At 44.0% G+C, this 16466-nt stretch overlaps 1 protein-coding gene across 1 annotated transcript in view; it reads left to right on the top strand.

The window, feature by feature from the left end:
• Window positions 1-582: 582 nt before the first annotated feature.
• The window catches only part of APBB3 (amyloid beta precursor protein binding family B member 3), a 133833-nt gene continuing 117949 nt past the window's right edge, over window positions 583-16466 (top strand). Inside the window, exon 1 of the mRNA XM_077474130.1 lies at window positions 583-873. Within this exon, the coding sequence (XP_077330256.1) occupies window positions 825-873 (49 nt within the window). The 5' untranslated portion in view covers window positions 583-824. The remainder of the gene's footprint in view (window positions 874-16466) is intronic.

Here is a 16466-nt window from a genome sequence, read left to right as displayed (position 1 = left end):
AACATGCAGCATCCATTTGATGATACAATTTTGCTTCCCAAAGACATCACAATATTCCTATAACATTTGAACACATTCACGGTCCTTTTCTGGCATTTAGATTGCATGTTCTATAAATTTCCCATTCAATTTCCTTTGGTCAACATGTACAGCTACAATTGTATTAGCCCATTATTACGCATCTTCCTGCTCGCCCTGGGGATCCTGCAGGTGGAACTAAGGCTTCTAAATATAGTACAGTTCTTAAAGGAAGGACTACAATGCGCTCTCTCCATGAGGGGGACCGCCTTTCCACGGTAAAACTGTAACTTCATATAACTCCAATTAAATTTAAGCTCATTTTAATCACAGTATCATATAATGTTTATAGATTTTTTTTATTTTTTAAGAAATGATGGACAGTTTGTATTATTTCTGAGCTATCCCTGCTTTGCTGAATGTACTTAGTGTAGGAATGTCTGATTGAATCCATAGGATGTGTTGCACTGAGCTAGTGTACAAGAGCATCATTCATCAGCACTGGACAGCTCCTCCCAGAATGCAACTCCCACTAACAGCTCACTCCTGCCTCTCCTCCCAGCCTCTGCTTTCCTCTTTCATTATTGCTTTTCCCCAGTCCAGTGCACACTGTATATGTCAGTACCATATCCTTCTGCAGATGGGTGCTGATGACTTTTCTACTCTGTTTGCAGGCTGATCTATGAAGGAGCTAACACTCTCAACGTTCCCTTCACTCTGCGTGTTCTATTTCACCAATCGTATTAGAATTTTGCAGAGGTTGGACACCCTCCGCCTGTTGTGACTGAAGCCCTGGCTCTCTGAAGATGCTGGGCAAGGATTACATGCTTGCTATCATTATCGTTAATTATGACGGTAAGTTGATTCGATTATCCGGTCTGGAATGCCCTGTAGTCATTTAAACACTATGCACAAGAAATGCGTTGCCTTACAACCATTATTAGTTAAAGATTTGCTGTATCTATGCAGACTTTCATGATGGCTTCCTGGAACATCAGGTGAGATTACATGTACAGTATACAAACCCAGATGAAACATTGACTGTATCACTTATTGTTTTTAAAAAAAAAATAGTTATTTTTCAAATTAGAAACCAATGGAGCGTATACTTCTGTACGACTACAGCTTATGAAATAGTTTACTGTGTGTATATGTTCTCTTCTTAGTAAATACACAGATTTAAACCTAAAACTTAATAAGAACTTTGAAAAATATTTTGATGTTAACCATGAAGATGCAGATTTTGATGTTTTTGCATTACAATCTCAACTTCTTAAATCATAAGAACTGACAGCTATAAATGACAAGCATGTATATTAGATATACAGCAAAACAAAAAGTTTTATAAACCACCAGATTACTAAAAGTGTCAGTTCATAAAAAACTGATTATTTCAGCGAGGGGAGACTGCTAGCAGGTTTGAACCTTCCCAGGCGCATTGTACCTCTCAGAAAATCTGGTTCCATTTCCAGCATGATTGCATGTGGAGGTCTCAGTTTTTATTTACAATTTTCAATAATTCTATTTCATGCAAAATGTAGCAGGAGGTGTTAAAAACTATGCTGAGAAGGGCTAAGGAGGAACTCCAACTGAGTGTCTTCTCCATTGCAGTCTGTAAGAGATGCAAGCATGCAGTGTATCATTCATCTCATCTAAGTCCACTCAAAACTGATATATCAGTAGACTGGCTCATCAAAATTATTCTACTTAAATTGTAATATCACCTTTAGGAAAATTATTATTATAATTTATGATATCACATGCACCATAATTTATCTGCAGGTTATTAAAAATTGTGTTGTGCCCAACAAGGAATGCTCAGGATTTACGTGACTCTAAACTCTTAAAAAAAATAAATAAATAAATAAATAAGTATATATATATATATATATATATATATATATATATATATGTATGTATATACCTTCTATTGCTCTCAGCCTCCTCCAAATCTACGATTTGTTTTGTTTATTGCTATGATCTGGCTTTCGGTTAGAAGGTGGCAACATTCGTTCTCCATGGTCCCCACTGTATGTAGGAAAACATAGCAATCCTCTCTTGCATGCTCTTGGGACTATGGACTTTGAACTATGGGATGTATAATGTGCATAGAGCAAAACATATAAATGCAACCAATGTGCACTGCTTGTTCCAAACATATGGAAGTGAGGGGGGAAAGGAGAGGTTCAAGAGTTCATGGAAGACATTACAAGGAGACAGAAAAACATAGTAAGGAATGACTTCATGAAAAATAGATTACAGGGCCACTAAATATTGCATTGTATTATTTTTGGAGAATAAGAAGATTATTTAGTGTCACTTTAACTTGTTGCCAGGGTAGTCTAATGCTGTCTACTGTTACCTACAGTTAACTCTGGAATGTTCACAATCCAGTCCATTTACAGCTCCTACTTGGTACAAGTAAAACTGAAATAGATCCCAATAAACACAGTGGATTTTCTTTAAAAAAATAAACAAATATTAAATCTAAGGCAGAAAGCTTGGGTTATAATAGCAAAGGTTATCTATCAGAATCGTCATTGTGATGAGGCAACTCTTTTAAAAATGGTGTTGGTTTTACTGCATGTAGGGTCTTGCCAACACAAGTTATGAACGGCTGGGGATCGTGGGCAATGACATTTACTGGAGGTGGACCCCTTCAATGATGTCAGTGCAATGTTAGCAGCATTATTGGCATTAAGCCACCTTTCAGTGGCTGAGAGCAATAACCAAGGTTGTAAACAGAAATATTTGTATGTGCATGTTTATGTTTAAAATTGTGTATGTGTACATAAATATATCTTTGTTTCTCTTGAAATGTATTTATAGTAGTGCCATGAACATATTTCTTTTTTTTTTATATATATCACTTTAAAGTCAGTGCCACAAATACACATTTGATTTCTTTTGCATTTAGGGTCCTTTCACACGGGGCGGATCAGTTCTGATCCGCCCCGTGGATGTCCGTTTGCTCAGCGGGGATCACTCCGCCGATCCCCGCTGAGCAGGGAGATGACAGCTCCGTCTCTGCACACTGCGCAGGGACGGACCTGTCACAGCGCCGCTCTCCCCTATGGGAGATCGGATGACGACGGACCGCAGTGCCCGTCGTCACCCGATCCGATCCGCAGACGGATGGAAAAATAGCTTTTTCCTCCGTTACACTTTTTCGGATCGGAGCGGGTCGGATGTCAGCGGACATGTCACCGCTGACATCCGACGCTCCATAGACCTCTATGGAGCACCCGTTCAGGTCCGCCTGAAAAACTGACAGGCGGGCCTGAACGGGACGTCGGTGTGAAAGAGGCCTTAAAGTGGTTTAATTTTGCCTGTTTGTGTTTCTGCAGAAGTATGATGAAATCCATCTTTTAAATAGTCTTCACCCATTTATACATAATCAAAATTCAGTTTAAACCTGTTTTGCTTCAAAAATATTTGCCATTTTAACCACTTCAGCCCCGGAAGATTTGGCTGCTCAATGACCAGGCCATTTTTTGTGAAACGACACTGCGTAGTTTTAACTGACAATTGCGCGGTCGTGCGACACTGTACCCAAACAAAATTTACGTCCTTTTTTTCCCACAAATAGAGCTTTCTTTTGGTGGTATTTGATCATCTCTGCATTTTTTATTTTTTATGCTATAAATAAGAAAATAGCAACAATTTTGAAAAAAAATAAAACAATATTTGGTACTTTTTGCTATAATAGATATCCCCATTTTTTTTAAAAAACAACTATTTTTTTTCCTCAGTTTAGGCCGATATGTATTCTTCTACATATTTTTTGGTAATAAAAATTGCAATAAGCATATATTGATTATTGGTTTGTGCAAAAGTTATAGTGTCTACAAAATAGGGGATAGATTTATGGCATTTTTATTATTTATTTTTACTAGTAATGTCGGTGATCTGCGATTTTTTTTCGAGATTGCGACATTATGGCGGACACATCGGACTCTTTTGACACATTTTTGAGACGATTGACAATTATACAACGATATCAGTGCTATAAAAATGCACTGATTACTGTATAAATGTCACTGGCAGGGAAGGGGTTAACACTAGGTGGTGATCAAGGGGTTATCTGTGTTCCCTAGTTTGTGTTCTAACTGTAGGGGGAGGAGACTGACTATAGGAGAGGACAGCATCTCCTCTCCTCACACACAACAGGGATTTCTGTGTTTACACACACACATCCCTGTTCTGCCTCTCGTGCCTGCTATCACGCATAAAGGATCCAACGTACAGCTACAACAGTTTGTGGGTTTGTGCAGACCTGCCGCAGTATAGTGACAGCGGCTGGTCGGCAAGTGGTCAATAGGTCATCCTAAAGTGGATAGACATCTCTTTTCTATATAAACAAAACCAGCTTGATCTATGTTTTTCAAGTACTGGTCATATGGTCTGGTATCTTCATGGCTAGAAGGTTAGCAAGTAGGGCTGTAACACCCCCCTGTTCAGTTTGCAGCAGAACTCCCGAACATGGGAAAAGTTCTAACCCGAACGGCGAACGCCATTAAAGTCTATGGGAGCTGAACAGGAAAAATCACAAGTGCCCATTTTGAAGGCTTATATGCAAGTAATTGGCTATAAAAAGGGGTCTGAGGGTCTGGGTACGGCCCTGGGGACATGTATCAATGCAAAAAATGTTTTTAAAAACTATTGTTTTTTCAGGAGCAGTGATTTTATATGATGCTTAAAGTGAAACAATAAAAATGAATAAAATATTGTGCCTGGGGGTCCTCTTAATGCCCATACACACTATCCGTTTTTCTGCTGAGTTTTTCCTTCAGATATACCAAAACCATATAATATGGGGTCAAACCTTAGGAGTTTCAATTTGTATGCAATCAGACAGGCCCTTGCACTAAATGGTTTTGGTAAATCAGAAAAACTGATAGTGTGTATGGGTCTGCCTGTAAATTGGCGCATCTGTAGCATGCATAGAACATGCTGCAGCAAAAATTACATTTCTAAAGAGAAAAAAAAAAATAGTCAAATTAAATTTTTTCTTTTTTTGTAGACTTTGTTTATTGAGTTTAGTCACAGCTTTACAGTCGGGTATAACTTATGTTTAACAGTGACTAACATTTTATCTTTTCATTAGGAACAATAGAAAAAGGAGCATGTGGAAATAAAGGCAGTTATGACATTTAGATTGTTATTCTTTTGTACAGGGTTCATGACCCTAGTGCTCCTATCATCCAACTGTGGCAGGCATGGGATTTCGGCTACCAGCCATTCAGCGGCCCTCTGGTCGGTTGCTTGCTCTGTGTCAGCTTGGGCCGCCGTGGGGGTACACAGCCCCGAGTTGACCTGGGGGGCGCCCCAGCCCAAGTTTCACATCAAAAGGGGGGGAACTAAGGCCTCCTGCCAACCTCTTTCGGTGCTTCTTCCGAGCCCCGGCCACACCTGGATCCCCCCAGGTCCCCAGTGGGGAGGTCCAACATTATCATGGTAATTTTCCATTAGGTGACTGTAATACCAGCCAAAATCCCTTGCCATGCCAAACTATCTCAATATTCTTAGGACACCTATTTTCAGACCTTCTGACTGGATAACCATTAAACATAGTACAATTGTGGCTAAAATATAGGAGAAAAGAAAAGGGGGGAGGGTGGGGTGATAGGGAAGGTGGGGTGGGGGGGAGGCCAGGATCTCCCCTTGAGCTTATGGAGGTCTCACTTGGCCCGCACTGGACAATCGACCGCCAGGTAGATGCCTCATTCTGCAAAACGGGAACATGCATTGCTCCAGCTTGGGGGGGGGGGGGTTAATTTAGCTACTGACGAGGTCAGACGTGGTGACCCAAGTTGGGTCCGTTAGCTTTAGTAGTGACACATCTAGGCTTGATGTTACCTGGATATGATCAGAAAAATTATCTGTCCGTAGTGACCACTTGGCAGTGTGTTTATCCTTATTGCCTTTACATATTGCAATCCATTCCTTCGCTTCCCTAATCTCATTTACCTTGTGTTTCCACTCCTCTCTGTTTGGTACTTGTGCCTTCTTCCAGTCGATTGGAAGCAGCTGCTTGGCATCATTCAGCAGGTGGGGTAGTGCGTTTTTTTTATAACGGCTTATTGGCATGGGAGGGATGTGCAAGAGAAAATGGACCGATGAGAGAGGGGTATCTATCCCTAAAACTTTCTTGACCTGGTCTTTAACATCCTGCCAGAAGGGTGCAATCAGTGGGCATTCCCACCACAGGTGAAACAGGGTTCACCGGCCGCAACATCCCCGCCAGCATAATTCAGATCCGGTAGGGTACATCTGTGCCAAATCAGCTGGGACCCTGTACCAGCATGTCAGTAATTTATAGTTTGTCTCCTGCATTTTAGAATCTGCGGAGCTGGAGTGGGTGAGCTGATAAAGGTATGTCAGCTGAGACCCAGTATAGTCCAGTCCTAAGTCTCTTTCCCAGTCACATATGTAGATGGGTTTGGAAGTTGAGACCGAGGATCCTAGTAGTAAGTAAAGTTCTGAAACCATTCGTCGGATTGATTCTTTTGCTATGAATAATCCCTTGAAAGGAGTAAGTGATGTAATATCTCTTATGGAACTGCTGTGTACTTTGAAAAAGTGGTGTAATTGTCCATACCTCCAGAAATTAATTTGTGGTCTCCCAGGCCTGGCCGTCAGGAATTCAAAGGGTAGCATTTTGCTATCTCTCAACAGTTTTGCACAACTAGTATTCCTGTCTTCTACCCAAGTGCCAAAGAAGTTTGCATGTTCCCCGGGGGAAACCAAAGAAACCCTCCCAGAGGAGCCAGCGTGGACACAGGGAGGGCCAATCTCAATGCTCGAATGAGGTGGTCCCATGTTCTAAGCGTAGCGCTTGTCAAGGGGCACGTGTCTGCTGACAAACCCCTGTGAGTCCGCAAAAGCCATGGGGCGTATGATAAATTCCTCACTGCCATGCACTTTTCCATGGCAACCCATAGCTTAGACTGGTCGTGAAAGCGCTAGTTTAGGATCCTCTGGAGGGCAATAGCCTGGTAGTATCTTAGTAAGTCTGGAACGCTCATGACCCCCTGGAGCACTTTGGACATTTCAGAAGTTTCAGCGCTATACATGATTTCCATGAGTTCCATATGAAATTAGTGACAGTTGGGCTAAGAAAGTTCTGGGTAGGGGTACACGGAGCATTTGCATGTAGAACAGTATCCTAGCGAGGACATTCATTTTTATTATGTTCACCCTCCATAGCCATGTGAAGGCAGTTTTCGTCCAGTGTTGTAGATCTTGTCTGACAGTGGTTATCAATCTGGGGTAATTTGTTGCGTACAAATCGGTCTGTTAGTTGTATGCCTAAGTAGCGTAGTGAGGTCTTAGTCCATATGAAGGGAAATTCACTTTTCAAGCTATCTGTCAAGGCTGGGGATAACTGTATGGGCACAATTTCAGATTTTGTATGGTTAATTTAAAAATTTGAGAGTGTCCTGAAATATTGGAGTTCCTCCATCAGGACTAGCAACGAGGTCAGGGGGTTTGTCAGATGGAATAGTACGTCATCTGCGTAGGCTGAAAGTTTGTGCTTTACGTTGCCTACCATCAGGCCCCTGATGTCTGTGTTCATCCTCACCCTTCTCAGTAAAGCCTCAAGGGCCAGTGCAAAGAGAAGGTGCGAGAGGGGACACCCCTGTCTCGTGCCATTCCTGATCGTGAATCTGGGTGAGAAAATACCATTAACTTAAACCTGCACACTAGGTTCTGTATAAAGGGCCCGTATCCAGGCTAGCATATTTGAGCCTAACCCCAGTGTGTTCAGGACTTCCCGTAGGTAGGACCAGTCAATAAGTTCAAATGCCTTCTCGGCATCTGTGGAAAGGATCAAGCAGGGAAGGGGTTCCTCTCTATTCTTAGCTCAGTGTATAAGCTGGATCGCCTGGATGGAGTTGTCTCTAGCCTCCCATCCTGTGATGAAACCAGTTTGGTCAGGGTGTATTACATGGGGTATAAGGTGTTTCAGTCGGTTTGCTAAGATCTTTGCCAGTATCTTTACGTCAGTGTTCAGCAGGGGTATGGGTTGGTAACTCTGTGGGGCAGTAGGGTCCTTACTTCCTTTGGTAAAACCGATATGTGTGCTAGTAGAGCCTTCTGGGGGGTTGTTGCTTCCTTTTGCCAAGGAGTTAAAGTATCTGCACATAGGGCTTGCTTGTCGGGGAATTTTTTTTATAGTACGCTTTAGAGAACCCGTCTGGGCCTGGACTTTTCCTGTTGGGCAGTGATTTCATGGTAGATTCAATTTCTGCGGTGGTGATTGGGTATTCTAAGTCTGTTTGTTGGTCTGTAGTCAGGGTCAGCAGCCTGTTTATGGACAGGTATTCACGAATTTTCGTCAATCTGTCTGTTCTAGCATCTGGGGTTATATTGGCATCTAAGTTGATAAAGCCGGCATAGTAATCACGGAACCTCGAGGCTATTTTGGAGGATGGAAACATCAGTTCAGAGTTCAGAGTACAGAGTTTATGTATTTTAGTCTGGGCGCGTTTCGCACGTAGGGCTCTCGCTAGCATGCGGCCGCACTTGTTACCATGTTTAGTACCTGTGAGACAGGTATCTCAGCTGTCATCGCGATTGACGTTCCAGAAAGCACAAAAAACAGTTCTCTAAGTTCAGTCAGTTCTCGTAAAGCCTCGGGGTCACCCCTTGCTTTAAGCTTGAGTTCTGCTTGTTGAAGTGTGGAGAATAATCTATGGTAGTCTGCCTGCTGCTTTTTAATCTGGTATCTTGGGCAATGAGCTCCCCTCGTATCACCGCTTTATGGCATTCCCAAATCATGCCATCACTAAGGCCTTCAGTGGTGTTTTCTCCGAAATTGTTTTTCAATGCTTCTGAGATCCTTGACTCCACTACAGGGTCGTCTTACAGATTTTTGTTGAGTCGAAGTCCAGGCCCTATGGGTGCCTGAGGGCAGGGTGAGGGTGGCGGTGATCGGAGCATGGTCTGATATTGTAATATTTTCGATGGATGACCCCTGCAGGAGCTCCAAGGTGGGGCGGTCTACATAAAGCAGATCTATTCAAGTGTACACCTTGTTCACCATAGAATAGGAGCTGTAGTCCTTGTCTGGGGTGGAGAACTCTCCTGCTATCGACTAAGCCTGTGGTCTGGAGGGATTTACGGAAGTGTTTAAGGAAAGCATATGAATATGTAGGTCATCTGTGCGCTGTATCTAGTGAAGGGTCGGGACACACATTAAAGTCACCTCCTAGAATCAGGGTGCCCTCCCAGACCTCTTCCAGGCGTTCCAGGGCCCCGTCAATGAAGGTTAGTTGATTTAAATTAGGGGCATAAATAGTGGCAAAGGCGTATTTTGTACCTGCAACGGTCCCATTTAGAAAATCGTATCGTCCCTGAGGATCAATCAAGTTACCTGTGGGCTGGAAAGGGCAGTTTTTGCGGACGGCTATTGCAGTACCCCTGGTTTAACTAACTGGAGAGGTGCTGATGTACCATTGGCTGTAAAGGTGGGTGGGCAGTTTGGGTATTGATAGGTGGGTGGAGTGTGTCTCCTGTAAGAAGACAACTTGTGTTTTCAATTTCATGAGTTCCTACCATAATTTGCTACATTTACAGGGGAGCAAAGACCATGAACATTATATGAGATTACCTTGACATCAGCCATGGTGACCTGGTGTTGTTGGCTAGTATCGGTCCTGGTGGCGTTGGTCCGGCTTGGGCTGCGAAGGTCCAAGCGGGTCCTGTTAGAGAATGATGTGGGGAGAGGAAGAGACAAGGAGAGAGGGAGAAAGGAGAAGCGGGTGGGGGAGAGAAAGACAAATGTTAACATTGGTGAGAACAATAACAAAAGAAACAAGCACAGCGAACCAAACAATGGTTAGATTTAACTGCAGGTTGGGCCTGGAGAGCACCCTTAACATAAGGGGCCCACCAGGTCCAGGCCTGTCATCCCAAATGGGATCAAAACCCATGTGTGGCCGGGCTACAGGGGGCTCATGGGCTGGCATGAAGGGAGGTAGGAGGCAAGGTCCACTCCGCTTTCACCTCTTGGTAGCAATTCTGGGACACCATGTGTCCAAGGAGGGGTTCAAAAGGGGGTGTTGTGGGAATATGGGTGGGTCCTATGGGGTTAGGGCCACGTATATAAGGCCTCAGGGATAGCTCAAAAGTATATCTAGGGCAGATTCATGGCAGTCTATCAGGGCCATCCAAACTCTCAGTGTATGCCACATCAAGTCTCGAGTGTCAGGTCCCAGGGTGCGTATCCAGCTGTCTATCCCTATGTGGGTCTGACATTGGGACCCATCTCAATCTGGAAAAAGAGGTGAAGTTTAAAGTCTGGGTTGGGTCTTTAGTGTCTCGGTGTGGAGGGACTAGGTGAAGTGTCCATATCTTGATGATGGCGGCTGCATCTGTGTCCTTTTTAAGCTGGGCAATGTCTTCTTTAAAGGCTTTTTCTACCCTGGATGTGAAACTCTCCAGGTCTTCTCTGGTTGGCAGAAACCATATGTGGCGCTTTATGTCCCCATCATCCATGAGGTCCGCTATATCAGAACCCTCAGCATGGGAGGCAGTGGACCCAGGGGAGGCCAGGGGTGCAGGGTCCCTCACCCATTTGGGGGATGGCTCCAGTGAAGTTTGCAGCTGTGTGGGCTGTGTCAGCAGCGCTGCGTGCTGCTAGGAAGTTTTGCTGGTCGGCGCCATCTTGGATTTTTGCGAGGCTTTGCTGCGGGTCCCGGGGAAATATTTATCCAGCTGTCCCTGATGGGATTTATCTGCCCCCGGGTCTTGAGACATGTTCCTCCTCCTTTGAGACGTTTTTAGGCTCAGGATCGCCGGTGTCCTGCTGCTGTCCTCACTGCTCCATGTCCAGTACAAGCCCCCGTCAAATCACATTTAAATTGATTTGCAGTTGAAATTGCTGGCACCCGGCCATTGAAACAAAAAAGAGTAGTATAAGAAACAGAGTGGGGACTCCCTCAAAATCCATAACAGACCCTTATCTGAGTATGCAGCCTAGCAGGCCACATACTCTCAACATGGGATGGTGCTTTGGAGCAGGGAGAGGCTCTGCTCCCCCACCCAAAAGCACCTTGTCCCCATGTTGATGAGGACAAGGGTCTCTTCCTCACAACCCTGGGCTGTGGTTGTGGGGGTCTTCGATCGGGGGGCTTATCGGAATCTGGAAGCCCGCTTTAACAAGGGGGCCCCAGGTTCTGGCCGCCCTATGTGAATGAGTATAGGTTACATAGTACCCCTACCTATTCACAAAAAAAAAATTCGAAACGTAATAAAAACACAGATATAGTTTTTGACAATTACTTTATTGAAAAAAAACTCCCTAAAAACCCAATGTCCCGCAAAGTAATTCTATCGTCAATCACGCTGCCCGCTGTACCCGAAAATCACAAAAAAAAACAACACTTCACCTTCATTGACAGCCGACCGCAGAATGGCTCCACTGTTTAACAGTTATTATATAGGTAGGGTGGCGTCACGGATCAGTGCATGCTTGGTCAGTGATGTCACAAGGGGCGGTGCAAACAGGTGACATCGCCAGGTGGCCCTCCCTTACCTATGTAAGAACTGTCAAACAACAGAGGTGGCATTCGGCGGTCGGCCGTCAATGAAGGTGAAGCGTATTTTTCCGCAGTTGTAGTGGGCAGCGTGATTGACGATGGATTTATATCAGAGACATTTTATACATTTATTAAAGAAATTGTCAAAAACCTTCTGTTTTTATTACTTTTGACACTTTTTTGATAAATCGTTAAAGGTACTATTTACCCCATACTCATTCACATAGGGAGGGGGCAGTCCGTATCTGGGGGCCCCCTTATTAAAGGGGGCCTCCAGATCCCGAGATAAGCCCCCCACCAACAGACCCCCACAAGCACAGCCCAGGGTTTTGGAGAAGAGACCCTTGTCCCCATCAACATGGCGACATGGTGCTCTGCCCCCCCTGCCCCAAAGTACCCCCCCCCCCGTTGAGGGCATGTAGCCTGGTATGGGCCCGGAGGGGAACTGCTCACTCGCACCTAGGGTCTAGTATGGATTTTGGGGGGACCCCACATGTTTTTTTTTTTATACTTTGACGTGAGGTTCCCCTTAAGATCCATACCAGACCCAAAGTGTCTGGTATGGTGGACTGGCGGGGAGGGTGACACCGTTTTGTTTTTTACAATTTTTTTACCACCAATCTATAGCCAATGTTCGGCCTGTACCATGATCGGGCCAAACCGTTCACCTAACACTATTAGCAGGTGTGAGGTGTGTGGCTTACTACCAGGTTTATACCAGCCCAAGCATCCTCCAAAAAAAACAGGATTCTTCTCATGAAGACCCCTGGCTAAAGCCTAATGTAATGTGTGGTTTGGCCCTTCAATGTCAAATTCCAGTGTTTTTGGGCACCCAGAAAGCATATTTGGATCATTCAAATCTGCTGCTATCGATATCTTTGACAGGTTTAAATATGCAGCGGGTAGATGCTGTACTGATTGGTACTTGCATTTACACTCCTATGCTTTCAGGGACACATGCCCCAAACTCAGGAATTCTGCTCTCGGGACATATGTCCCTAAATGCATCCGGTCACTCAGTACAGCATCAGACTGCTGTATATTTTAGCCTGTCACAGGTTTTGGCGGGCTGCTGACTATGGAGCTGGATGCTGCACCTGTGCCTTCTGGACTCCTAAAAATCTTGTAAATTCACACTGATGAGCCAAACTGCCTTAGCGCACGTAACCTAATGATCAAAGGTGCTGGTACTAGGCAAAAATGCATTTGTGATGATTGGTAAATAAAACACTTATGCCACATACACACTATCGGAATTTCATTCAGCAAAAGACAGATGAGAGCTTTTCGTCTGAAAATGCGACCATGTGTATGCTCCATCGGATTTTTGCTGGCCAAATTTCCACCAGAAAAGATTGAGAGTATGTTCTCAATTTTTCCGTGGGAAAAAGTTACGATTGGAAATTCCAATCGTCTGTGGCAATTCCGACACGTAAAATTCCTACACATGCTCGGAAACAATTCGATGCATGCTCGGAAGCATTGAACTTCATTTTCTCGGTTCGTCGTAGTGTTGTACGTCACTGCGTTATTGACGGTCAAAAGTTCAGCCAACTTTTGTGTGGCTGTGTGTATGCAAGCCATGCTTGAACGGAATTCCGTCGGAAAAACCATCCAAGATTTTTCCGACGAGAATTCCGATCGTGTGTATGCGGCATTTAAAGTCTATTTATCATTGTTTTGCTTCAGATTTGCATGCTAAAATTTTGTTGGAAAACTGTGTAAATCCCTAGTGGCAGTTGTGTGGATATTGCGAAAACATTGATTAATAGACCTTTTTACATTTTTTGCTTAATAGTGAATCTCTAGTTTAGTGTCTACATCTATGAATGAATAAGTCCCCACTGGCTTTTTTGTAATTGTGTTTAAAAATAAAGTTGTATTTATGATTTCTTTTAGTTTTGTGAGTCTTTTATTACACAAATTAGTAACAAAGTTAAATGCAAATCAGGCTTGAAGTAATTAGCTTGCCAAATCTCTGCACCTGGAATATGGACAGTAGACAGGGCTAGAATATGAATTTCTGCCCAAGACAGAATCTGTTCTGTTTCACTTTCCTAAGTAAAACGTCTGGTTCCCCCCTGATGATTGAGTTGCACCACTGCTGTGGCATTGTCTAGCTGAATCTGGACTGTGCAGGTGAAAAGTCTGGCATTTAAGGGAGAGACACATCTTATAGAGCTACAGTATGTTGGGGGAAATGAGCTTCTGCTGGTGACCAAGCTACCTGCGCTTTCAGGGGGTCCAGGACCCCTCCCTAGCCTGTCAGACTGGCATCTGGTGTGAGCATTTTCCAGGATAGTGAAAGAAGAGATTTGCTCAATTCCAGGGCTGAGACATCCTGGGCTTTTTGTCAATCCAGTTCAACCAACTGTGTTGTGTGCCCACAGTGAAATGCAGGAAGCTGTGATGTGCCGGAAAGATGGAGGCATGCAAGTACACATCCACATTGAACAGATAGGACAGATAATATCCTGGATGGAGGAAAACAATGACTGCCCTGATGTATTCCATTACATTTTTTTAGAATTGGAACAGGTTTGAGCAAAAATCTTGAAATAAAGGCAGCATGGAGATCTGTTAGTCTGAAGGGCGTGTGCCGTGAACTTGTCTTGCTCCCCTGGCCTCACAATTGTCAGCCAACAAACATGTAGTGACTTACTACGAGGAATTTCAGCTCTTGAGCACCACCCTTTGGCAACCCTCTGCTAATGCCATGTTTTGTGAGCATTGATTCCGAGCATGCGTGTTTGTACAATGGACTTTTGTGTGACGGTCTTGTGCACTTGTACACTTGCACTTGTACACGCAATAGGAAAATCTGACAACAGACCGTTGTCTGCCGAAAGTTTACTAGCCTGCCATCCAACATTTGTTGTCAGAAAGTTGGCCAACAATTGTCTAATGGAGCATACTATCGGATTTTAGGAAAATAGTCTGTTATCACACAATTCCCGGATGAAAATCGGATTGTGTGTACGAGGCTTTAAGCATTAAAACCTAAAGGGTGTTCTAATTCTTCCCCATGCCATCCAAAATTAGAAAACAAAATGCTATAGATATTCTTTAATGTTTATTTGTAAACCAAGCACTGGATAGATAGATAGATAGATAGATAGATAGATAGATAGATAGATAGATAGATAGATAGATAGATAGATAGATAGATAGGCTGCTGTTCTAGTAACAAACCATACTGCTTGGTAAATTCAGTAACTGAAAATTAATCACTGCATTGGCTTTTCATATACTGAGGAAATAAGCTGTCTGATGGACATACATACCTCCCAACTTTAAAACTTCAGAATGAGGGACACTTGAGAAAGGAAGTAACCTTGCATAGCATGCCACGGCAAATGTGGGTGTGGCCAAAATTCTGACAGTGGGAGGGGCTTAAGGGGCATCATTAAACAAAACTCATGCTTCCTTGTACATATAAAATATGCTTTGCTTATTGTTCCGCAAGCAAGAGTATCATGGATACATACAAACCCCAGCACATTCATTTAAAAACAAAAGAATACAATCATGCAGGGTTTTGGGATGAGCTATGAACAGGGTGCAGGGTTCTGGGATGACCTATGAACAGAGTGAGGGGTTCAGGGATGAGCTATGAACAGAGTGCAGGATTCTGGGATGAGCTATGTACAGAGTGCAGGATTCTGGGGTGAGCTATGTACAGGGTGCAGGGTTCTTAGATGAGCTATGTAAAGAGTGCATGATTCTGGGATGAGCTATGTGAAGAGTGCAGGATTCTGGGATGAGCTATGTACAGAGTGCAGGGTTCTGGCATGAGCTATGCACAGAGTGCAGGGTTCTGGCATGAGCTAAGTACACAGTGCAGGGTTCTGGGATTAGCTATGTACATGTGCAGGGTTCTAGGATGAGCTATACACAGAGTTCAGGGTTCTGGGATGAACTATGTACAGAGTGCAGGGTTCTGGGATGAGCTATGTACAGAGTGCAGGGTTTTGGGATGAGCTATGTATAGAGTGCAGGGTTCTGGGATGAGCTATGTACAGAGTACAGGTTTATAGGATAAGCTATGTACAGAGTGCAGCGTTCTGTGATGAGCTGTGTACAGTGTGCAGAGTTCTAGGATGAGCTTTGTATGGAGTGCAGGGTTCTGGGATGAGCTATGTATAGGGTGCAGGATTCTGGGATGAGCTATTTACAGAGTGCAGGGTTCTGGGGTGAGCTATGTACAGGGTGCATAGTTCTGGGATGAGCTGTATACACAGTGCAGGGTTCTAGGATGAGATAAGTACACAGTACAGGGTTCTGGGATGAGCAATGTACAGAGTGTAGGGTTCTGGGATGAGCGATGTACAGCGTGCAGGGTTCTGGGATGAGCGATGTACAGAGTGCAGGGTTCTGGAATGAGCTGTGTACAGAGTGCAGGGTTCTGGGCTGAGTTTTTTTTACAGAGTGCAGGGTTCTGGAATGAGCTATGTACATGGTGCAGGGTGAGCTATATACGGAGTTCAGGGTTATGAGATGAGCTATGTACATGGTGCAGGGTTCTAGGATGAGCTATACACAGAGTTCAGGGTTCTGGGATGAACTATGTACAGAGTGCAGGGGTCTGGGATGAGCTATGTACAGAATGTGGAGTTCTGGGATGAGATAAGCACACAGTACAAGGTTCTGAGATGAGCTATGTACAGAGTGCAGGGTTCTGGAATGAGCTATGTACAGAGTATAGGGTTCTGGGATGAGCGATGTACAGCGTGCAGGGTTCTGGGATGAGCGATGTACAGAGTGCAGGGTTCTGGAATGAGCTGTGTACAGAGTGCAGGGTTCTGGGCTGAGTTTTTTTTACAGAGTGCAGGGTTCTGGGATGAGCTATGTACATGGTGCAGGGTTCTAGGATGAGCTATATATGGAGTTCAGGGTTATGAG

The sequence above is a fragment of the Lithobates pipiens genome, unplaced genomic scaffold, assembly GCF_037356315.1.
Source record: "Lithobates pipiens isolate NorthernLeopardFrog02 unplaced genomic scaffold, aLitPip1_a1.2 Scaffold_8, whole genome shotgun sequence".
In the NCBI taxonomy this organism is placed as follows: Eukaryota; Metazoa; Chordata; class Amphibia; order Anura; family Ranidae; genus Lithobates; species Lithobates pipiens.
Note: the sequence above shows the minus strand (reverse complement) of the source record. Positions and strands in the feature narration are given on the sequence as shown.